The sequence below is a fragment of the Lichenostomus cassidix genome, chromosome 2 (assembly GCF_008360975.1).
Source record: "Lichenostomus cassidix isolate B80296 chromosome 2, HeHo_3.0, whole genome shotgun sequence".
Lineage (NCBI taxonomy): Eukaryota > Metazoa > Chordata > Aves > Passeriformes > Meliphagidae > Lichenostomus > Lichenostomus cassidix.
In genome coordinates this window covers 135,841,194-135,865,399 of record NC_139482.1, presented here as the reverse complement: position 1 = coordinate 135,865,399, position 24,206 = coordinate 135,841,194, and the positions used below count along the sequence as shown (strand labels likewise).

The following is a 24,206-nucleotide window of genomic DNA, read 5'->3' as shown; positions in this document are numbered from 1 at the left end:
CTTTTACTTTTCCCTTAACTTGATATTTTTCTAGATATTTCTTGTAAAAAATACTTTGGCAATTATTAACTTAATTTAGTGCTGTGCAACTGCAAACTGTACAAATTTGTTTAGGATAATCACTGTTTCCAAACTAAGTGTCCTATATAGTTTCAACAGGAGTTTATCTTTAAAAAAAGAGATAGCTTTCTAACACGACCAGAAATCATGCCTCCTTTTACTGTTAATGTCCTTCTGTGTGAAATGCTTTCTAAAAACAAAAATGGATTTTCTTTTCTGTCTCAAAAGCCTTGTAACACAAAAGAACATGCCTGATTCATTGTTAACACATTTAAAAAATTTTATTTATGGTTAGAGATTCTTTTCTCTTTTTTTAAGGCTACAAAGGAAGTAAGGACTATTTACAGAACTAGTATTAGCATAAGGTGTTTTTCTTTTACGTAGGCACAAATAGCAATACTCATCTTTTGTATCACAGTAGTAGTGATCACAGGAAAACAAATATCCATCCTAGCCATCTCTTACTGTAGCTAACATGAAGTGCAAACTCAAAAAAACCCAAAATAAATCACAAAAGACAACAAAAGCCAATATGTAAAACTGCAAAGTAACCAAAATGTAAAATAAAATAATGCACTTAACCGATAAATTCACTTTTGACTTTTCAAGGTAGTCATTACATGTAATAAAATGATGTTGATTGCTTTCACCAAATGCTTTCACCATGCAATATAGTGTAGAAATAAGTGTTTCTACTAAAATATACTCTGTAACAATTTCTGCGGTGAATTGTACCTTTTTTTACATCTGCATTATATAAAAGACAGCATTATAATTACTGATATTTTAGTCCAACAAATACGCTAAGCAGTGGACTCTTACATGCAGTTTTATTGATGGGAATTCAAGTTATGTTCCGGAAGAGAAGCCTGTATACCTTCTATTTCTCTTCACTGTTTGGCACTTCACACTGAAATTTCCAGTTTTATAATTGTGATTATTTTAATTATGACATTAATAATTGAGCTGTCTGAAAATTTACTGTTTTTTCTGCTAATCTTAAAACAACAGTAAACTATTTCTATTTATCTTAATTCACGTATTCACATGGAGGGACTAGGAGGAGTTTATAAGGAAGAAAGACTCAGTCAGGCTCTGAACTTAGCTTTTTAGGAGTTTTTGAAACAAATACGTAATGAAGGTAGGCTGAAACACAAGTGGTAGAACTAGCAGTAAAAAAATGTGAATATAATTTACTCCTTAGTTAATTCAAATAAATATAAATTCAAATAAATTTTAATACACTTTCCTAAAACCATGTTATTTAAAATATGATTATCTGACAAAAGCCCACAAAGCAGCTTTTTTCCCCCTGTCTGTTTTAAAGGAAGTTTATTGACATTCTCTAAAGAAATCTAAAAACTATTTGTACTTCAATTAAAAAAAAAACAACAAAAACCTAAACAACAACAAAAAACTCCAAACAAAACAAAAAAATCAAACCCTATCATACTACTCCTGTGGCAAACTAAGTAATGACAGAAATATTCTGTTTCAAATTCAGAGATGAACTAGTGCTAATACAAAATTTAGAGACTATATGTAAGTGTTGCAAGCAATGCATTCAGGAATGTTTTAAAGTAATGAAGGAAATATTTGCTTTAAATATAAATTTATGGAGATGTTTTAGGGATGGTTTCATTAATTTAAGTCCAGTATATAATTTCATTCAACTTAATTTTGTTTATGAAAGCAAATTCAGTATAATGGATGTAATCTCTCAAACACATCAACCACATAGGATAAAGGATATTTTCTTTCCAACTAGCTCCTGTAAATGATTTTACTCTGCCTAATAATTTTTTTGAATGCAGATCCAGTTCCTTTAAGTCCTAATTGGGATAGCTTTGGTCAGCTATGTGTCTTTTCAAATTTGAGAAAAAATGCATGGAAACTCTAGCCCAGCTACATCAGAATAGTAGCCTCAAGAGAGATTAAATTCAAGTAGGTATAAATACATTTACTGCCTAGTATATATTGTTTGAGAAAACTACATTAAGTTACATGATGTCGTCACGTATTGGGGAACTAATACACAGAATACATTTCTTTATAGCATATATTTGTTTTCCCAAATGTACTATGGAGTGACTTAGACACTTAGAATAGTATTAATCTATCAGGACAGCCTAGGAAAACTTTGTATTTCTTTGGCAGTTAAAAATGGAGCAGTTCTGTAAGTTTGACATTAACAGTCTCACCAAGATTGAAGACAGGAGAGTGAGTTTGTGTGTTTGTTGGGATAGCATATGTTGTTTCTTCAGGACAGCTATAACTTCTTTTTAAGGTCTGTGATCTGAACCTGCTTTTATCCTTTTATAATAATGGATTATATCAATCTTTTCCTAGAACTCTCTGGGAAAAACTACAAATAAACCAATAAGAAATGATCATGGTGTTTTGTGCTTTTTATTGGGTGATTTTCTTTTGTGGTTTTTGATTTTTCTTTAGCCAAACAGAATAATAAAGCCTTTCAAAAAGTGTGAAGTCTTTTTTAAAATAATCTTAAAATCTTTTTCAGTTTCTTGTTAAAATGGAATGTTTTTTATTTTCTTTTTATCACATTTTAATTGTATTTAGAGCCTTAATATCTGAAAGCTTTAAAAAATCAAGTGTGTGCTGCTGAGAATATTACCCTAGAAAAATTATTTGAGTTAAAATCAAAACACTTGGTATTTGTTTGTTTATGTTTTTTTTTTTCCCCTCATACTCGAACTATCATATATGGAAGTGTGAAAAAAATGGCAGCAAGACCTTTAAAGATAAATCCTCAGACTGTGGTACAGGGATATTTGTTGCTGTCATTACTTATAATAAATTTATTTTATAATTAGCATCTCTAATGAAAGAAATTTGTGGTAGTTGGACTGGACAAGGATAAAAAAAATTTGTTCTGAACTTCTATTACTTATGTACCATATTTCCTCTATTTGTAGATGATGAGTGTATTCTTAAGTTTCTTATCTGGAGTACAATATTTTCTTTACTAGTTTCTAATACATAACAGATTGCATCCAAGGTGAATCTCTGTCCAAGGCCACTTTCCTATCATCTTTGGCAGTTTGTCAATCGTAGGAGAGATACATAAAGACTGGAAACATGTTTTGTGACCTTTAACAAAAGCCTGGACTATGCAAATTTCAATGTTTGGGGAAATCACAGATTAAGACTTCTTGGAAGCCATTTTCTGGCATGTGAAGAAAGTGATTGTGAGCAGCTAATTTATTGAGGGTAAACCTCACCTGACCACGCTGATTGCTCCTTTATAGAGAATTACTTGGTCATTGGACAAGGTGACACCAATGGATGTTGTCTACCTCAAACTTACCAAAGCTTTTCACTCTGTCCATTCATCTAGAGTTGGATATGTGAACATAATGTCCTGACTTGAATGAAAGAATTTTGTCCGAGATAACTGAATGAAAGACAAAAGCAAAACAAACCACCAATAGAAAACCAACCAATAGACAAACAAAAAAACCCTAACAAAACAAACAAAAACCTCCAAACAAACATTCCTTTCCTCCAAAGTACTGCAACAGTTTCGATGATAGGATAGAAGGGAGTAGTAAATGGCTCATACTGTACTGGAGACCAGTACATCCAGTTTTTAGAGACTGATTAACTGAAGTTGGTTCAGCAGAGGCCTGTGGAGGTGAACAGGGACTGGAGCACTTGCCCACTTGTGAGGAGAGCCTGAGGGAGTTGCGGAAGTCTAATATCAACCTGTCAATATCTATGAGGAGGTTGTTGAGAAGACAGAGGCAGGTTCTTTACATTGGTACAGGATAGACGGCTGGTGGCGCAGTAGATGTAAGTTGGAACAAGACTAGATATAAGGAAAAGCTTTTTACCATGCAGACAGTACAGGTTTCCTAGAACAGTCTTCATCCTGGGAGGTTTTCAAAACACAACTGTATAAATCCTGACTAACCTGGACTTAGCTCAGAGCTTATTCTCCCTTAAATGAGAGCCTAAAGACCTCCCAAGGTCCCATCTAGGGACATGAAAAATAACAAGAAGCATTTCTTCAGGTACCTAGGACAACAAAGGAAGATGAAATAAATTGTACCTGCAATCATGAGCAAAACAGAAGACCAGATTACAACTAATGAGGAGAAGGCTGAATCTTTTTGCCTTGAGCTTCACTGGCAAGGGCTCTGGCCACATCACCCACCTCACAGAATGGGAATATGGACTGAGAGAAGACCATCTAAGGAACCTGAAGATGACCAAGTCTGTGGGACTTGGTGAAATATGTCTGAGAGCTCTGAGGGAACTGACAGATGAAGTTGCTAAGCCACTATCTATCATCTTTGAAAAGCTGTGGCAGATTAGCGAAGTCCCCACTGTGTGGAAATGGGGGAATATGCTGAATAAGGAATTAGCTGGATGGTCACCTTCAGTCAGCAGCTCAACATCTGCGTGGAGACCTGTGATGAGTGGTGTCCCTTAGAGATCCACAATGGGATATCATCTTTTTCAGGGACATGGACAGCGGGATTGAGTGTACCCTCATCAAGTTTGCTTATGACATGACGCAGTGTGGTGCAGTCAACAAATTTATGGGAAAGGATGACATCCAGAGGGACCTGAAAAGACTTGAGTGATAGGCCTGGGTGTACCTCACGAGGTTCAACAATACCATGTTTAAGATCCTGCATCTGGCTAAGGGCAATCCTAAATATGGATACAGGCTGGGTGAAGAATGTATTGAGAACAGACTGGCACATAAGGATTTGAGGGTATTTGGTGGAATGGAAAACTGATATGACCTGATCATGTGCTCTTGCAGAGCAGAAAGTCAATTGCGTAAAGGGCTGTTATCAAAAGAAGCATGGCCAGCTGGTCAAGGGACATGATTCTCCCCCTCTACTCCATTTTAGCGAGAACTCTCCTGGACTACTGGATCCAGTTCTGGTGCTCCTGGCATAAGAAAAACATGAACCTGGTAAAGCAGGTCCAGAGGAGAGCTATGCAGATGACCAGAGGGCTGGAGCACCTCTCCTGTGAAGACAGGCTGAGACATTTTGGGTCATTTAGCTTGGAGAAGAGAAGATTCTGGGGAGATCTTATAGCAGCCTTCCAGTACCTAAAGAGGGCTTACAAGAAAGATGGGGATGGACTCTTTATCAGGGAATGCAGTGATAGGATGAAGGGTAAAGGTTTTAACCAGAAGAGGGTAGATTACATTGGATGTAAGGAAGATATTTTTCATGATGTAGGCAGTGATACACTGGAACGGGTGTCCCAAAGAAGTTGTGGATGTCCCATAATACAAAGTAGTCAAGGTTAGATTGGACAGGGCTTTTCATTTACTAACCTGATCTAGTGGAAGATATCCCTGTCTATGGGAGGAGGGTTGGAACTAGAGGATCTTTAAGGTGCCTTCCAACTCAAATCTATGATTGTGGCTTGAACCACCCTGTGAAATTATGAAAGGCATATGAATGGAAATGTTTTTTAGAAGAGTCCTCCATGCCTGTAACTACTGAAATTTCAAAACAGCATGAAACTTGAGAGAATATCATAGCTCTAACATTTGTGGAAATAGAAATCATTCAAATTCCTTGCAATTAAGACTACTGAGGTAAAATATTATTTGAGTATAGAGAAGTTATTTTGCATATCTTTACATAATGTATGTGTATATAAATTAATATATATTCCTGTATATCTATGTCTAGCCTCCTTTTGATGTTGAGCAATGCTTTTGGTGCCACTAATCCCTTTTCTGCCATGTCATTGGTTCCTCAATTTGAGCTGTATTGAAGCATGGATAGTGTTTCCACACTGGGGAGCTAGTCTCTGCTTCTACTTTTAAGAGTTCACGATTACCAGCAGTATTTCACTAAAAGTTATTATTGTCTAAAATTTTACGAAATAAAACAGGGTAGGTAATAAGGTAATATCCTTTACATTTCAAGTGTTCTATAAACATGAAGAGTTCTGATTTTTCTAATCCCTTGTAGTGGTTGAACCCCAGCCAACAACTAAGCCCAACACAGCCACTCACTGATTCCCCCCGGTGGGATTTCTTATGCAGAATTCCTTCCTTGAGAAGCTGCAGTATAGAATCAGACTCAGTGGTGCATTTTGACAACTGTTCTTATGTAGATGTTTTAAATTTTCTTAGAATTTTCTTCATGTGAGCATATACATGCAGGGAGTTAGTTTTATTCTTCTAAAAATAAATTCCTTATTTATTTCAACAGAAATTGAAAAGGAAAGCTGTGGGGATCCTGGAACACCATTGTATGGTATCAGAGAAGGAGACGGATTTTCTAATCGTGATGTTTTAAGGTTTGAGTGTCAATTTGGATTTGAATTAATTGGAGAGAAATCTATCATTTGCCAAGAAAACAACCAGTGGTCTGCAAACATACCAATCTGTATTTGTATGTACCAAATATTTTCTTCTTATTATTTTTAAGGCATAAAATTATGATAAGTTTTTGCTTATAGGTAATAATTTGTATGATTGATTGCAGAGTTAGTACAATGTAATTAGCTCTCCTGACAGAATGAATTTATTTTTGTTCAGTGGCAAGTTTGCATAATGTACATGCCCGAGAGACAGGTTCTGGAATTGCTAAATTTTTTTTTTCTCTTATAACAACTCTTAAAGCAGCTATCTTTATGTGCTCAAATATAGTGGTCTATTATTGGCTTTTTGTTTGGTAGGCTTTTTTTATGATGTATATCATGTATGATACAATTTTGATAGCTAATCTTATAAGGTAGTATACTTCCTTAGATTAGAAGTTGCTGAATTGAAATCAAGTGTTTAAATTATTTATGTTTTCCCCATGTATTATATATGAATACCTTTTAGCACTTAAATCATCATAGATGTCTATATCTCTCTCCCAGTTGCATTATACAGCAAAAGTAAAACAAATGTTGTAGTACTTATTTGCAGCAGCACTTTTCTTAACTTTTCCACTAAAATAGTACAGATGAAATATATTTAGAGTGCAATCAGTTGCTTTCATCTCTGCAGCTCCATTTAATATGGCTTAACTAAATTGGTTGAATATAATACATTATCCTGATAACAACAAAACATATCTTGTCTCTTTGAGGCTTGTTAATTTCTTATGCCTCTATGTGAACAACAAATGATAAGGGCACTATTGACTTTGTGCCCCTTTAATGTGTTCGGTGGGAGGTCTGCTCATCTAAATAGTTCTCTACGAGAGAAAATAAGTGCTGCCAAGTGATTGTTATCAAGGCTAAATTGTAAGGACTGCCACGGATTTCCAATAGAACAAGAATGTTCTTTATTTCTTGGGGGCTCTGCTTGGGAGGTAGTTTTATTGAGAGGAAGGGAATATGAAGATTGAAAAAAACAACTTTCTTTCCAGATTCACATGTCACAATAAATAATTAATTATTCAGTTGAGGTAATCAGCAAGGTCCAAGATCTCTTGCAAAAACTTAGCACTAAAACAAGTCCTTATTGAAGTGTTTTATTCTGTTATGTAACTTCTCTATCTCTTTTTCTGGCAGTTCCTTGTCTTTCCAATTTCACTGCACCAATGGGAACAGTTCTTTCGCCTGATTATCCAGAGGGATATGGGAATAATTTGAACTGTATCTGGACAATAATTTCAGACCCTGGGAGCCGAATTCATCTCTCTTTTAATGACTTTGACTTGGAATCTCAGTTTGACTTCCTTGCAGTTAAAGATGGTGACTCTCCAGATTCCCCCATAATTGGAACATTTACTGGTGCTGAAGTTCCTTCCCATCTTACCAGTAATGGTCATATTTTGCGTCTGGAATTTCAAGCTGACCATTCAATGTCAGGGCGTGGATTTAACATCACTTATAACAGTGAGTAATAGTATTTCTTTATTGTGTGTGTGTTTTGATTTCAACATACACTCTAGGAGATAAGCATAAGTATTTAAAAATGACACTGTGGTAACACACCTTCAAGCAATTCCAATATACCTAAAAGTTCCTAATTTAGGTGCTTGGATTGTTGTTCAAATACTGTGCTAGGGCTGATAATATGTGTATAGTTCTCATTTATGGCTTTAGAGATCATTGTGATGGAAGTGTTTGGAAGACAGACAAATCAGGCCAGTTCCAAACTGTATAGTAGGACTTTACTAAATTTGCTGACAGCACAGTTTGTGCTTCATAATGTTAATCATCACCATTGCCTGTACAAAACTGTTATTCTTCAAAACTCATATGTTCAACTGTGAACATAAATAATATCCTGGAACTGATGGCTGCAGTCTTTGATATCTCCTAGTCATTGCAGTTAAGTGAGCAGCCATAGGAGCTCCTTGTTCAGTCAACCACAGTAGACTTGTCTTTTTTTTTGCTCTTTTACCTTTCTTATGTACATTTACTGACCACATAATAATAATTGAAGGTGATATTAAATATCTATTCCAGTACTAAATATCATTAGCATTTATCCATCTTTTTTTCTGGCAAAACTGTTACATTTCTGAGTAAATACATATGGAGAGCTGCCTACGTTGCATGGCTTCCAAATTATTTCACATTCATTCCACACTACAATCCAGCCAGGACATATTCCCAGCTAGTACAGGCATCATGATGCAGGGCCACAGCATGAATAATTGCAAAATACAGTGTGAAACTTTCCTGGGTGCATATGCAAAATTAAATTTTGCCACTCCAGCAGTATCCTGAAGTATCAGACTATCAAGTAGATCTATGTGTAGAGCATGGTAGGAGTAAGAGAGTGTCTGGTCGGGGGTTCATCATAGCCTTCAACCAAAGCTTCTCCATCTCAACAATCCCCTCATATTTGGATATTTTAATTTATTTTTTTTTCTTTCTTTCTGATGGTATGTGTAGCAGAGTAATTTTCCATGCCAACATATAGAAAAAAAATAAGCAAAATATAGTAAATATTTTAATACTTCAAAAAGTGTGATGCTGTGTAATTAGTCCCTTTCCTGTCTTTCTCCCTAACATCTATGAGTATATATAATTCGAGGCTTACTTGATATATAAGAGAATCTACAACAGCATGATTGGAAGGAGAGCACATCTCTCCCTCTCAGAAAAATGTGTTACCTGCTAGACTGTGTGAAAAAAGATACTTTGTTGCTTAAGTTGTTTTATTCTTAAAAAAACCTAAATTAACCATTAAATCAAGGAGGAAATGAGAGATTAAGTGAGGCTGGTAACTGAGAGACCCAGACACACGTTTCTCTCTAATGCATGTTAACTATTAATATTATTTTCATAATATTTCAAGGACTAAATTCCCCTGTGGCTTTCTACTTTTTCCACATCATCTTTTACCTCTCCATCTTTATTTGTTCTCTCTCTTTATTTTTGTTTTGGTTTACATTGTCTGTCTTTCAGAGAATTATTTATTAAGATCTACCTTGAACATTGCTATCTGAATAGGAAAGAGATAAACTGACACCAGATTATTCTGTACAGATTATTTTTTCTGATATTATTTTATATTTCAGCTCTCAACCCTCTTGATTCATCCTCAGATCATTTGTCACAAATGTAGAATGTAAGTGTGGAGAACATGTGGTGTCTTCTTACTGATTTCTATAGATACCAGTCATCATTGCAAACTAACCTTTGACCAGTAGCTACATATCTTAGTACCATAACTAAATATTGGAAAGTCGGGGTGATTCAGAGCTACAGAAATATGAAATCAATTGTAATGAAAAGGAGATATTGAATCCATATTTTTTTACAGAGGTTGTAACATTTGCTCTATATTTTCTTTTGTTTCATGTCCTTTTAACATTTATAACAGTTCTGCTTTGAAGTTTCATTGTAGTGTTCTCAATGCTGTCAAGCCTAAACGTAATGGTGAGAAACCAAAAAAAGTTATTAGAGGATTTAATGTAGTCTTCTAGGATAGAAATTAGGTATGTGTATTATTGGATATTCTCAAGTCATCACATTTTGCAGAATTAGAAATAAATATAGGTCAGTTAATATAGAATTTATCATAAAAATGAAAGATGGATAAGATTAGCATGGAATGATCCTTATATTTAGTTTTTGTTTTGAAATAAACTAATTCATGAAACAGTGTCAATACTTGAAATTTAACATTTCACTGCCACAAAAGTACACTTTTCAGATAAATTCTTCTTCTTTAAGAAAATTGCAGACTTCCTTGGACATGTAGTAGTCTAATCATGTCATTTAAAGTATGCGCTGATAATATCAAGTGGTACCATTTTAATTTTATAAAGAAGCAACAATCCAATATTAACTTTTACCAGCTGTATAATGAAACCGATTAACTCTGAAAAGAATCTGAAGAAGTGTTTTATACATTGAGCAGTTTAACACATTCATGTTTTTATTTCTTTTCGTGGGTGTGTCTGTGCATGTGTTTGTTAAACTCTGTAGCTAGAATCTACTTACAAAAGCAACATTATCTCCAGATAATGTCTCTACTATTTCTTCAGTAAAGACAGCTGCAATCTGATAAATTACAGATGTAATCTTTCTGTAATAAGTAGTTTAGCGCCCAGAGAGATGATAAAAAAGGAGTGAATAGAATTCCACTCTGTCTTAGCATTTGTAAACCCAAAGTTAATTAAAAATATCCATTTTCTGCTAACACTCCAGCTGATATATTCCAAAGCTATCAGTCTCTTTTTGCCCCTTCCAAGAGTAAAAACAGTATGTCAGAGAAACAGTAACTAGTTCAATTAAACTAAAGATTGATCAATCTTTTCTAATAAGAATGTAGGCTAGTAATGTAAATAACTTTATTGATGTTTTTGAGGTGTAAGATGGAGAAGAATAAAATGGAATTAATATTACATAATCTGATTATTTAATGGTATTTCTCAGAAACTATTTTAATGCCATTTTTATTTTAGAAATATATGTGGTATCAGATAATTACTTTCTTTCCAGTAAAATTGAACATAAATTTAACTTTTGGTGGAGTTAAGCAAAATTTTGGTTTTAAATATGTCATCTTTGAGTTATTTCACTGAGTGTAACAAAGATTTTCTAGTTAGTTAAATTTTGGGTTTAGACCACAGAAATATGTGACTTGAAAATGGATGACACAGAGAATGTTCCGATAACCAAAGGAATAGGAACTCTCAAGGCTGTGATTTTCTGCTTGGAGAATGAGGCAGAAGAGTGTTTTCTTCAGGTGCAGCAGAACACAGGAACATAGCAACCTAAAACTACTCTGGTCTAAGTTGCTATGGAAATACATACTTACACTCAATTCCTTGTTTCTCCTTTATATCCCAAACCCAGGAGCTGTTAATAGTATTTCTGGTGCCTGTGAAGATATTTATAAAGGCAGTCATCCCCTAATCCTCCCTGTAATAAGCTATATGCATTGAACTACTCAGTTCAAGGGAAAGTATGAGCCTTTCATCATATTTGTGACTCCTTTATGAATGCTTCCCACTTTATATATGTCTTTGTTTAATTATAGAGAAGTAGACATAGTATTGAACAGACTCACATAAATTACAAGCAATAAATTTATATAGTCTCATTCTTTCAGTCTAGATTTCCTACCTTAGGTTAGAACTGAGAAAATTAATGCATTCAGTGCTGTGTGGCAATTGGATCCATGCAACAGAGAATGCATATTTACTTCTGTGATAAAAATGTTAATGCAGAGTACACTAAAAAGTTGCCAGGTCCTCTATGGGCAGGCATTCCAAAAAACAGATTTTATGCTAACCTCCCTTTGGGCTGCGGTGGATGAGTATTTTGAAGTGGATGAGTATTTTGAGCATCTTCCAGATTGTTTGATTTATGCTAGCTGGTGGACTTTGAGCTGTTGCTCATTAATTAGGGTGTAGGAAGTGCTGGGCAAATAACTTTAAATAAGCTTAGACCTGCTGTTTCTGTCAGTTATGTATATATTTTTGTTGCTGTTTTCATTACAGCTGTTTAATTGTGCTAGCAAAAGTTAACAACCTGATGAATTACAAACTGTTGAAAGTCAAACTATGGGCCTCTTGACATCAGCCTAGTTACTCAAGTAATTTCAGCTCAGTAGAGCAAGGCATGGACAATCCCAGATGATGGGTTTATATCCAAGGACTGATTTAGTGTGGTCTATTGCTGTGATAGGCTATGTTCGTCACAGCACATTTTTCCTGTCAATCTCTCCTGTTAGACTTTTTCAGTCTCAGTACTTCTCAAGCTAAAATTCTTCAAACTGTCGTGTACTACCAAGAAATATGAGTTTACATGTGTTGGTACTGAATAAGCCAGCGCTTATTTACATAGCTTTAAATAATCTTTCACAATTGTTTTTAGTATGAAGTATTTTGTTAGTATTTTATGTTCTCTTACTTTTGTCTTTTCTCTGATATTTTCCCCTGAAAGCCTTACCTTTACTCCATAGCTATTGCTACATTTACCAGCTAAAACTCTTCATAGGGCAATCCACAAAAACAATTAACTATTCCAGTGGACCGCTCTGGCAGTCTTATTTCCTATTTATGGCCCTATTTGAAAGGACCTTTCAAAGCAGGCTTTAGACAAGATGAATTGTGATTAGCTACATTCCTGCCTTCCTATCTCATGAGATTCTGCAGTTCCTTCCCTTCAGCTTTTTTGTTTTTGTTGTTGTTTATTTTGTTTTTAACACAAAATACGTATTTTAATAACCTTCTGAGCTAATGGCAGAATATCACCATAACTCAGATCTATGATTTATATTTCCTGGCATTTTTGTAGATATTGCTTAATACACCTGTACAGTCATGGTAGTTGATGAGTATAAATGCCAGGAAAACTGGATCTCCGCTTTACACATAATAGGTCATAAGGAACTTTTCCATGGTTTCTTGATTTATTGATGATTAGTAAAATATTAGTTAATGATATACCCATCTGTTCTTTTTCTTTTCAGCCTAAGGCTTGTATTTAATGTTATAGCTCCACCATTTAGCTTTTCAGAAATATCAGCAGACTGAATTTTGCACATCAAGTAATGTAACTACAGCCAGGCTGGGCTAAGAGAGTGACTGCTGTTGGTGGGACAGATTGTCTTTCACTATCTTGCCTCCCAAAGTCATTCTGTGCAGTACAATTGATTCCATAGGAGCAGCAATGGCAGCAGTTCCTGAGCTGAAATATAGAGCAATGAATTGATTTTTCAGCCTTAATAAACCGGTGTCACACACAAGCAAGCTAAACCTGGAGTCAACATTTATCTACATTTGTAGATAACAATATTGAAAATCTATGTCTGGTTTGTCTGAAAGTGGTAAGAAAAACAGACAATCAATGCATTCCCTAAAAGTGATGACTGTGAATAAAGTATTGGAAAAGTTTTTGTAACTCTTCTGAAAAAGTATGGGATTGCATCATTTTTAATGAAATCCTTGAATGGTAGATGACTATTAAATGAAAACACTGTTCTCATCCCCAATATATATGGCATTGCCTAAGTCCAAATGTCAATAAATAAATAATTTCTCCTGTTATTATGATTTAAAATACCTCTGTAATTGAACATCTGAGAAATCTTTCTGCTAAGTTACTGAGATACTACTTTAAAAAAAATAATGAGGGTATTTGTATATGTTTTGTCTAGCAGACACATCAGTAAAACTACAGGGGAAAAAAAGTGAAAATCTTCTTTTTGGATTTAGTCCTTTCTGATGTCTCCACATGCAAATATATTTATGAAGATAAAATTTTCAGTTATCATATGTGAGGAAGGTGGATATTTTTTCTCACTGAAAAATCCACATTTAAAAAATACAAGATGTACGTGCAGTATTCTTCATCAATAAAACAACAAAATACAATAAGTAGCTAATACATTTCATTTAATGATAATGCTATAAATATGACTTTGGTCATTTCTGGTAGGAAGAGGATCTTTCTTCTCCAAAAGTAAGGTAAATTCTGAAGTAAAAGACATGAAAAATCTTTTCATAGTATTTACATTTATACAGGGAAATTAAATGTTTTCCAGTTCATCCAGACCTAAACTTGAAATGTTCAAAGTTTCTAGTTTTCTTTCTTTTGACCACATAACCATTTTTGTCACCATTCACCAGCTCTCAATACAGGAAAAACATAAACTATGGTAGGATCAAGCCCACAAAGGTAAATATGGCTCAAAGGGTGTGATGGTGAACTACATATACAAAAGCCAAGTATAGTTTTTGTATCCTACATAGATGCTTGCCCTGCCCTTCTGAAGGAACATTCTGTCCTATTGTAACATTAAATAGGATGGGTGTTATTGGAAAGGAGAATTTAGCCATCACTGAAATCTGCCAGGAACAAGCTGTCCAAGCTGAGATTCATGCTGGTATAACTTCATTCTTTAAGCAATTATTTACACTGTTTTACATTTTCTGCTGTTGAGCAAGTTTTTGTCTCTTATTTTTTTCCTTTGCTTCCTAATATAAATTGTTCATTCTTACTAGCGAAAAAAATCTTAAAAATACCATCTTCCTTGCAAGAATTCTATTTCCTCTCCCCCTTTTCTTTTTTCCTCTTAAAAAGCATTTGGACATAATGAGTGCCCAGATCCTGGAGTGCCAATCAATGCTCGGCGTTTTGGTGACAACTTTCAGCTGGGAAGCTCAATTTCTGTTATATGTGAAGAAGGATTTATCAAAACACAAGGAACTGAAACAATTACTTGTATGCTAATGGATGGAAAAGTAATGTGGAGTGGACCTATTCCTAAGTGTGGAGGTATGTATAATATTTCTTTCTAATTCAGGAGAAGTTGATGTAAGGAGTTTTAAATTGTCACTGAGTGAAGTTCAGATTTTTGCTAATGAATAGCACAAAGCTCCTGGTATTGCTGATACAATACTAGATTGCAGTGAAAATGTTGATTGCTTTTTGGGTCTTCAGTTATCGTATTTAAAACTGTGCAAGATGTTTTAGCTCTCTCTTGCAGTACTTGTGTTTCTTCTACCTGCAGTGACTCCTAGGCTGGGAAAGATTCTCTTAGCAATTGATCTTCCTTTTTATAGAAATTAAGTACTTCTATACATCACAATCTAAAACCACAGTGCTATGCATGTTTCTTTGAACTTGTTTATACTAATTGAAACTAAAATATAACCTTTGCTTCATTACTTGTCTATATTCTGACATCTTTTTACCTAAAAAGATAAAAAATTAATTCAGCTGTTTGTAATGATTTAAAAAATATTTAATCAATATAATATCTAGTTCATGGTTTGTTGCCTTTTACTTTAAACAAAAGCTTAGTTCTTAGTTTCATTGTTTAACTGCCTTCCTGACAAAATTTGCACAATTTTAATTCATTAGTGTGGCTGCTTACAATATGCTTTGCATCCATGTTTACTTTCTGTGATGAATGATTATTGTTTCATAGATATAAAGTGTGTCAGTTTCACTAGATGAGATAGGCTATAACACCCTTGCTTTATTATAAGGTTCATGGATCTGACAAACACTACTAATGAAATATAAGGTTGCATTTTCAATGTTACATTAAAATCTTAAATTACTGGGAATATTTTTAAGTCAGTCCATGCACAATGATAATTTGATCCATAGGTGGTCTGAGACTGATTGGAACATTGTTGGAATCCTAATATTTGAGACACAGGTATATTTGAATTAGATGGTTTTTATCAGCTGTAGGATTAGATATATTTTTTTAAATTTATGGTAAAATTGGAAGGCAAATTAAAATATTTTTAAACTAATAATTTAATTTGGTCTATGAGGGTGTTCAGAATTTTTAGTGACTGTGTACACCTTTGTCTGTAAAACAGGGTTGTTTGATATAAGGTCTACATACACCTCATAATTTCTTTGTCATATATACCAAGTCAAAGGCATAAGCTCCACTTACCAATTAGGAATGTGACTGCTGTGCAGTTTTCCTTCCACTTAAGAAATATCAGAAATTACAGTATACAGGAAGGAGCTATTTAATAATCTGCTGCAGATAAACTGGATCAACATACTCATTTTTCAGGGCAATCCTGTCCAGCCTCTGCTGGGGCTTCCTCCCAGCCCTGCCCACAGCCCAGGATTCTACTTCAGCACAGTCTGTTGGTTGTCACCAGACTCCTTTCCTGTAACCAATCAAGTCCTGTTCACCTTTCTCAGTTGGAGTGGATCTGTCTGTGAAGGCACTAACTCTGTGTGTGTGCGTGCACGTGTGTGTGCACAAGTGGTCATCTCTGGTTCCTGGCTTCTTTTATTTAGTGGAGGGATCCTGCTGTTGATGCTACCTGATAATTTTGAATTTGGGATTCCTGTCCTCATACCTTTCATCTTTCCTGTGTGAGGGTTATATGAAGGATTTTCCCATAATCTCTTGTTGTAGTGTGCTGTTGTACCCATGCTGACGCTCTAACCTTGGTCTTCCTGCATAATTCCTGTAAGGCTTAATATCCTGCCGTTCCATAGCATTAGTGATAAGCTTTTCAAAAACACATGAATCTAAAACTATGAATCTACAAGATGTTTAGTGGTTCTGTGAATAGCCTGTCATCCTAAAAGCTTTTCTCATGCTCACATACGGAAATTTCCTGTTTCAGCCCCTGCACCTTGCTATATATAGAAATAAATACAAATGACTTTGTGAGAACTCTTAGATTAGACTGAGATTGTGTTTTCCTATTTGACATAGCCTTGTGTTTGATAGAGAGATTCTAGTTGACCACAACTTCTAGTTGTGTTACATTTCTAGTTTCATTTTGAATACATGGGCATTGGGTATGAATCTTCAGACAACCATCAAATAGAACTATAAGAAAGAACAGGGTGATGTAGCAGGGGCCAGGAGGGCTGCACAGGCTGGCTCCCCCCCGGACCGGGGTCCCTGGTCTGTGTAATTCCACCGGCTCTGGGGCGGGCGGCCCCCGAGGTTCCGCGGCATGGCGTCAGTCTCCAAACCACATCAATTCAGCAGGAATATCGTGAGACGAAGGAAGAACTGGACTCCATCTCTGTTCTGGCAGGGAGGTTTATTTGGGGTAACGGGGAAAAGGGGGTTACAGGAGAGGAAAGACAGGGACAGGTGAAGGGCTGCCAGCTCAGAGAGAAGACCTCTCCCAGATCCAGGCTCTGGCTTTTAAGGGGAAGGAGAGGGGGCAGGGGCTGGCTCTCTCTGAGCCAGTCCCAGGAGGACGAAGGGAAAATTGGCAGGAAGGTTACACACCAATAGGTTTTGAGGTACAGCAGAGCATATTTTAAAATTAACCAATGGTACACCAAGCGGGGAAACAAAGGGAGCACATGGAGATCTGAAAATTGCATTACTACAACAGGGGACGAAAATCAGTCCTTTGATGAGATGACTGGAGAATTTTATTTTCTAAAAAACAAGGCTCTTTTAGATAAGTCCCACAGATCAGGTATTCTGAAGGAAAGTACTCCTAGGTTTAGGAAATCAGCATGTGATGGTGAAGGTCAAATAAAAAAATCCATTGACTATTCATCTGCAAGAGCCAAAATCAGGGAACAGGTAAAAAACATTTTCTTTAAGGAAAACCAGCAACAAAATTCCTAAATAAAAACGGATCCTAAATACAAAGATAAACTATACCAAATTTAGGCAATCTTCCAGTGTGTATTATTTTTAATGCACTATTCATGGGAATATTTTTTTAATAGAGGCTTAGGGGGCTTTTTGTATTCTAAATGCAATCTATGTCATGAAAATTTGGTGGGAATATGGAACTTTTTACAAGTTTAGTTATACTGTATTCTAACTATGGGAATGTGCTGGCTCATAATAAGGCCATCTGTTTCTCATTCTTGTCAATACATTTTATAGGCTCCATATGTATTATGAATATGTATAAGTGCTTATATACAATAAAATATAGGGATTATGAATGCTGTAGAGTTAACTTTCTGGTTGTTGAGATAAATAGGAGTTCAAGTATCTTATTGTTTGACTAGTACTGTTTACTGAAGACAGTATGAAAAAGAGACTCTAAGGTAAAAGCTGAAGAACCCCACCTTAAATACATAATTGAGTAAAAAAAGGAGCATACATCTGTATATTTAGAAGTGTTTGAAATATACTGAATTCTGAACTCTCTAAGTTCTAGGAACATTTCTTTTCCTTACACAATAGGGGAAAGATGGAGCATTATGTCCTAAAAAAAATTTAAAAATACCTCTTTACAACAATTTACCATTTTAATATAAGACCTTGGTATTCTCTTGACAAAAATGAACATCAGACAAATGTGTAATAATTCATAGTCTTCTACTTGAAGTTTTGTCAAAGAGAGCAAGATTAATCTATTTTTTGTAATGGAGAAGTTCAGAATAATACAGACAATGATATGTACTGTGCTACTTTGTCAAAATGAGCAACCAAAATGTTTTGCAGGCTGTATTAGGTGAAAAAAAACGCGACCAGAAATTTAATAACTAGCCATGCTTTTGTCAGAAAATGTATATTTCACACTATTTTTAGTAGAGACACTAGCTTGTCAACAGTGCTAGTCAACAGTAAGACCTTTCCAACCTCTTTTGTGATACAGAGTGATATGCATAGTTAGTTGTGACACATAGCTTTTTTTTTGGCTTTGTGTTTTTTTTGGATTTTTTTTGGAGTAGCCTTGTATGCAGAAGGATCACTAAAACAATGGCGTTACAAAACTCTATGGTGCACCTTTCTTTTCCTGCAAAGTAATATGTCTAAATGGAAAAGGCCCTGGGTGTCCTGGTGAACACCAAGTTAAACATGAATCCTTGCAGCAAAGAGGACCAGTGGCATCCTGGGATGGACAAGGCAAACTGTTGAGCAGGTTGGTGCAGGTGATCTTTTGCCTGTACATGAGTACTGCTTGCAGAAGTATATATTACAGTATTTCTGGTAAAAAATATCAACTAATCTTGTAAGAATGGTAAGTATGTCTTTTTCATGAATGAGGAATTAGGACTGCCAACATGCCAAGCAAAATGTACGTGGTATGACAGTGGATTCATGTCAAAGTTAAAATAACAGTTCATTAGTTTCTAGCTTCATACTCAGCTGAAGCTTTAGAAAGTTTTTCTGATCTCTCTGCCCACAATTAAAAACAACAATAATGACACTTTGTAGAGACTATGTTTTGTTTATTTTCTTTAATGCAGGAAAATGTACTATGCACATAAAAATACAGTAGGAAAGAAACCCTTCTCAGAATCATTGTACAGTTTATTTCATCTTTTTATAGTCTCAGTTCAAGTATTTCCATCTAATTCTGAACACCACAGAACCTGATAGCTTTGAAGCTGCTGCATCTTCCTGCAACTGGATTTTCAATATTTGTTCATTCTGTTTGTCCTATATTGAAAGTGATAATTATGAATTGCATGTAATAAATCTGTATTATTTACCTTTTTCTTTGTTTCATTTTTAGCTCCATGTGGTGGGCATTTTTCATCTCCAAGTGGAGTAATCCTCTCTCCAGGCTGGCCAGGGTATTATAAAGATTCTTTGAATTGTGAGTGGGTGATAGAAGCTGAACCTGGACACTCTATCAAAATTACATTTGAAAGGTCTTGGCTAATATTTTTCTTATATATGTTTTCCAGTTTTTACGCAGAAACAGGTGTTACTAGCTTTATCATAACATTAATTTGCACTGTCTCTAAAATCAAGCAATTGTATTATCAGGTAGGACTTTCTGAAACTCCTTCAGAGCACAGATATTGCCTTCAGTGTAATTTTTACTTTGATGTGATGAAAAGCTTTTGAAATTTCTACCCTCTTGCCTATATTTAAGCCTGTCTGGCCCAGTTAAAAATGTCATCTGTTTTTAAATATTAGTATGTTTCATTTGCTTGTAACCATATTGTTATGGTGAATTATAATTACTATGTTCTTCTTTTTTTGTCTCAAAACCACATGATCATCAACTCTGAAAATCTGAATCAGCTGTGAAAACTAAATTAAATACATTCATATTTTTATCCACTCTGAGTATTTAATTATCGTATCAGCTGATCTATTGTTGTGAAAGGACTGTGTGCTCTAGGATGGAGTTCCAGTGTCCTCAAATTACTGCAGCATTGCACTTTTCCTAGACTGATGTCTGTTAGTAAGGTCCCTTCCTGAATCTAAGGATTGAAATGTGCTGAGCACTTTACATTTCTCACAGTAGTGAGATGTTGGCATTTAATTTGAACACTTTATCAGAAATCAAGACAGAAAATGCAATTAAATACTATTCTTCATATATTTTATATTTGAATATTCGTAATTTTAAATATTACTAAAATTAGATGATGACCAAGTAAAAAAGTGCCATTAATGATCAAAATTACAGTGCACAAATATCATACAAGTACTTTTCAGTTGATATTTATGCAGCATGTTTTGACTAGGCCTGCTCACACTTGACTTAAAAGAAAGAATTTCTTCATTTTAATGCAATTCAAAGTTGTTTTTAGCAAGGGATGAGATCCATATTCTCTTAGCAAAATACTATCATTGTAATAAGATTTTTAAAGTGTTTTTTTTACACTGTAGCTTACATTATAATAAAGTGTTCATGGGACAATGTAAACAATCAAAAGACAAGTAGTATCTACACTTCAAAGTTATTTTCTATCCTTAACATCCCATGAAAGATAGTCTTCCAAAATCACTAGTATATCACTTAAAATAATTATTTACCGAATTTTTACCTGTTAGAATTCCATAAAAACCTGAATAACTCCCTCCTGCTCAAACTTCTTTTAAGTTTTTGAAAAGAAAACTGTAATTTCAGGTAATTGATTTTTTAATTCAGCAATTCATTTAAACTACACATTTGATGTGCACAGTAAATTCAAAGTGAGAAGCATTTGCCTTTATATCTTTGTTTGCACCTGAGTTTTACTAAATCTGACAGTCTCTTGCATACACTTATTGTTTATGATACATTAATGCCTTATCATAAAATTGTACAACCTCTATTATTCTTGTAAGGAAGTGATAAGAACAAGATGTGGTCTCTTTGGATCATAGAGAAAGCTTCTATCCTCTATATGACACTTTTTTTTCCATTGCTGCTCATTTTTTGACACTCTTGTCACTTGTCAGAAATTGGTCTGGAATGTATATTGCTCAGATGAAGCAATGCAGAGAGGCCCTACTCACATATAGACGTGTACTCCTATGTATCTCTGGGCAGCAGTACATGTAGAAATACTTCTATGTATGTTCAGACAGATGCACTTTTATATAGTTACATGTCTGGATGTAAAGCAAGCGTTATTCTATAAATCAAATGATGAAATAAATCTTTGTAGTATATTGAAAGAAAACGTTTTATAAACTACTGTTATATTTTTTACTTAGACATTATTATTTTTCACATAATTTAAATATACATTCTGAGTCATTAATATATTAGCTTTTTAAAGGCTTATTTTAATCTTGGCTATCCTTTTTCTGCTGCTTCTGCTTGCAAATTTTCAGCTGCACTTTCTTAAGACAAAAGGATAATTTTGTTGAAATATACACTTTTAAAACTATAGCCAAATGAATTTCCTATGTGATTAAAACAAATAAACTCATATTTTGCCCAGCTGTTTACATTTCAACTTTGTCTGGAAAAACACACATACTTTTTCTGCCTTTATTACTGCAAATACCAAAACTTCCACCATATGTGTAGTTATTTGAAAGATTTTTAATTTCTTTGTCAGGGAAAAGTATTTATGGTACATGTCTAGAGCCTTTATATAAATTTTGGATTTTATAAGTTTCCCACTTGCAGAGTAGCTTCCTTTTAATCTTCCTATCTTCCTATATCTTCTCACTTAAAACATTGGATAGGAGCGAGGTATTGCATTCCATGACTGTATGCATAAGTGTTCCTGTGCCAAGGAGACAAAGATGTGAAAAAAAGGAGACCTACAGACAAAGCAAATAAAAATAACTACTTCTATGCTTTCAGAATGCAAAAATAACTTTTTCATATCATTATATGATTGTGCATATATATTTTTAAAAGTTTATTCCTGTTCTACGGATATAACTAAGATAATCTGCTGGTATTTTGTTATAAATCAGTATCTTTTTGGGCTCAATTGAAATGACAGAAGTGAGAAATGGCAGTGCCATTCTTCATTTTAATGAAGTGTTTATCATGAAGCCTAATTATGAGTATTTAAATGTGAGAGATGCTGATAGCAAACTACTGATTGGAGTACCAGTCATGTTTGTCTGTTGAACATGTACTGTGCAGCAGGATATCCTCACACTGCATTGAGTTGATAAGGGTGTCTCCTAGAAACAAAGATGTGTGCTATAAATATTCAGGCAGCTTTATCTATTCAAATAAGGCCTCTTAAAAAAAGTGGCATCTCCTGTGTTAAAATTTGTTTCGCTCCTGTCTGCTTGTGAGTCCTCCATAAGAATAGACATCACATAGCAATCAAGACATCTAGGTTAATTTAACAGTAGTGATCAATTAAGCAGGAAAGAACATTGGAAGGGTCTTACATGAGGACAGACTATTTCTTATTCAGTTTCCTATAAGTCTCTACTGTATTCCCACACCAGAGGAAAAACAGTATATGAATATATCAGATACATTGAGCATCAAGAGGAAAGATAGTGAAGGAAAAACTGATGTAAGCATCAAATTTATACATTAAATTTAAATTGACCAGTTTTTAAGCCAAATGATGAAGCAAAGGCATTGAACATAATTCCCCGTTCAAATTTGTTTCAGTTCATCACACTTAAAAAGGGTTCTTACGTTTTCTTTCTTGGGTAATTTTTTTTTTTTCATGTTCATATTTTTCTGCTGTTTGTGGTGGTGCATATAGTCCAAGTACTTATGAGAGAATTTCCTTTATGTCTTTGGAGATTCAACTTAATTTCAGCTTGACTTGACTGGCCTCATAGCTGCATTACATTTATAAGGTCTGTGGCTTTTTACACCATTGGTCTCAAGTATGCTTTTGCTATAGGTGCTAAGAAAGCAGAGCAAGATAAAGATAAAAAATATGTTTCCAAGATTTCTTCTGTATTGTATATATTACTGGGAAAAAAAAGAAAAGTATTCGAAAGAGCCAGTTATTGCAGCATATCATTGTGAGTTCTTGCGGGAACTAACAAAACCCAAAATTTTCAGTTTTCTTGCTTCTAGGATTATCCCACTTCATTTCTGTAACTCGCTATTACTTTGGTTCTGTGCTCTTTAATATGTTATTTAGTGTGAGCAGAACATCAGTAAAAGAAAACATGTTTTTTTGAATTTATCTTCTTGTCTTTTGCCAGCCTCCTTTAGATCTTTAGGCTCAGACTCATGGGACATAAATAGTGAAATATCGAGTTCTTCAGTACATTGGCTTTACTCATGCAGTTCTTTGAATGGATTTCACTAAGCCGAATTAGGCATCTAAGTAAATCAGAGAGAGAATTAAGAATATCTGAAGGGTCCTTGTAGCATCCTGCTGTTAATTGTTGCTTTTTAATTCCAAAAAGGTTTTTCAGTAATCCATCAGAGTCCATTATAAAGCAGTATGATTGATCTAAAGTCTGTCATAGCAAGAAAGAGATAAACCACTGTCAAAATACCAAACAGGTGTTTGGAATTGCTGATACCATCTAAAACAAGACAAGCAAGAAGGTATCTAGCAGCGCTATCACACTCAGCTTTTCCTTGGCAGGGACTGCACACATGCTGTATTTAAACAGGCATTTTGTTTTCTAGTGCTTTCTAGGAAGGATTTTTAGTTGTGGGGATTTTTCTCATAACTTCTGTCACTACTGAGACTCAGCTGGCACATAGCCACTGGAATCAAGAGTCAATTCTATCCCTGCTTATAGGTGATTGTAACGCAGGAACTCAATAGTATGAATCTTTGATAATACAAAGTACCTTGATGATATTTGTGCCAAATGGATCGACATACCCTCCATATAATTTACCTAATTATTCAAGAAATACAAATAATTTTGTGTTATAAAATAGTATATGCAAGTAATATTAGTCTTTATTTTAAAAAAATATGTGTTTCTGGCTTTTTTTTCCTGCAATACAAACCAGCTCAAGGAGTTTAAATTTATTTCTCATTTTGTTGAGGCATTAACCTGAAATTTTAATATTGTATAAATTATAGAAGATATTGTTGTATTGATATTGCAAAATAGATAGGTGGAGAAAAAATATTATCAGGAAAGGTGCACAGTTTAAAAATATGGGTTTACTGAA

General features: G+C 34.6%; 1 protein-coding gene across 1 annotated transcript in view; it reads left to right on the top strand.

The window, feature by feature from the left end:
* Nucleotides 1-24,206, top strand: part of CSMD3 (CUB and Sushi multiple domains 3) — a 596,977-nt gene that overhangs the window by 337,650 nt on the left and 235,121 nt on the right. Inside the window, exons 14-17 of the mRNA XM_085053430.1 lie at nucleotides 6,276-6,458; nucleotides 7,573-7,899; nucleotides 14,557-14,751; nucleotides 19,413-19,551. Coding sequence (XP_084909556.1) covers nucleotides 6,276-6,458; nucleotides 7,573-7,899; nucleotides 14,557-14,751; nucleotides 19,413-19,551 — 844 coding nt within the window. The remainder of the gene's footprint in view (nucleotides 1-6,275; nucleotides 6,459-7,572; nucleotides 7,900-14,556; nucleotides 14,752-19,412; nucleotides 19,552-24,206) is intronic.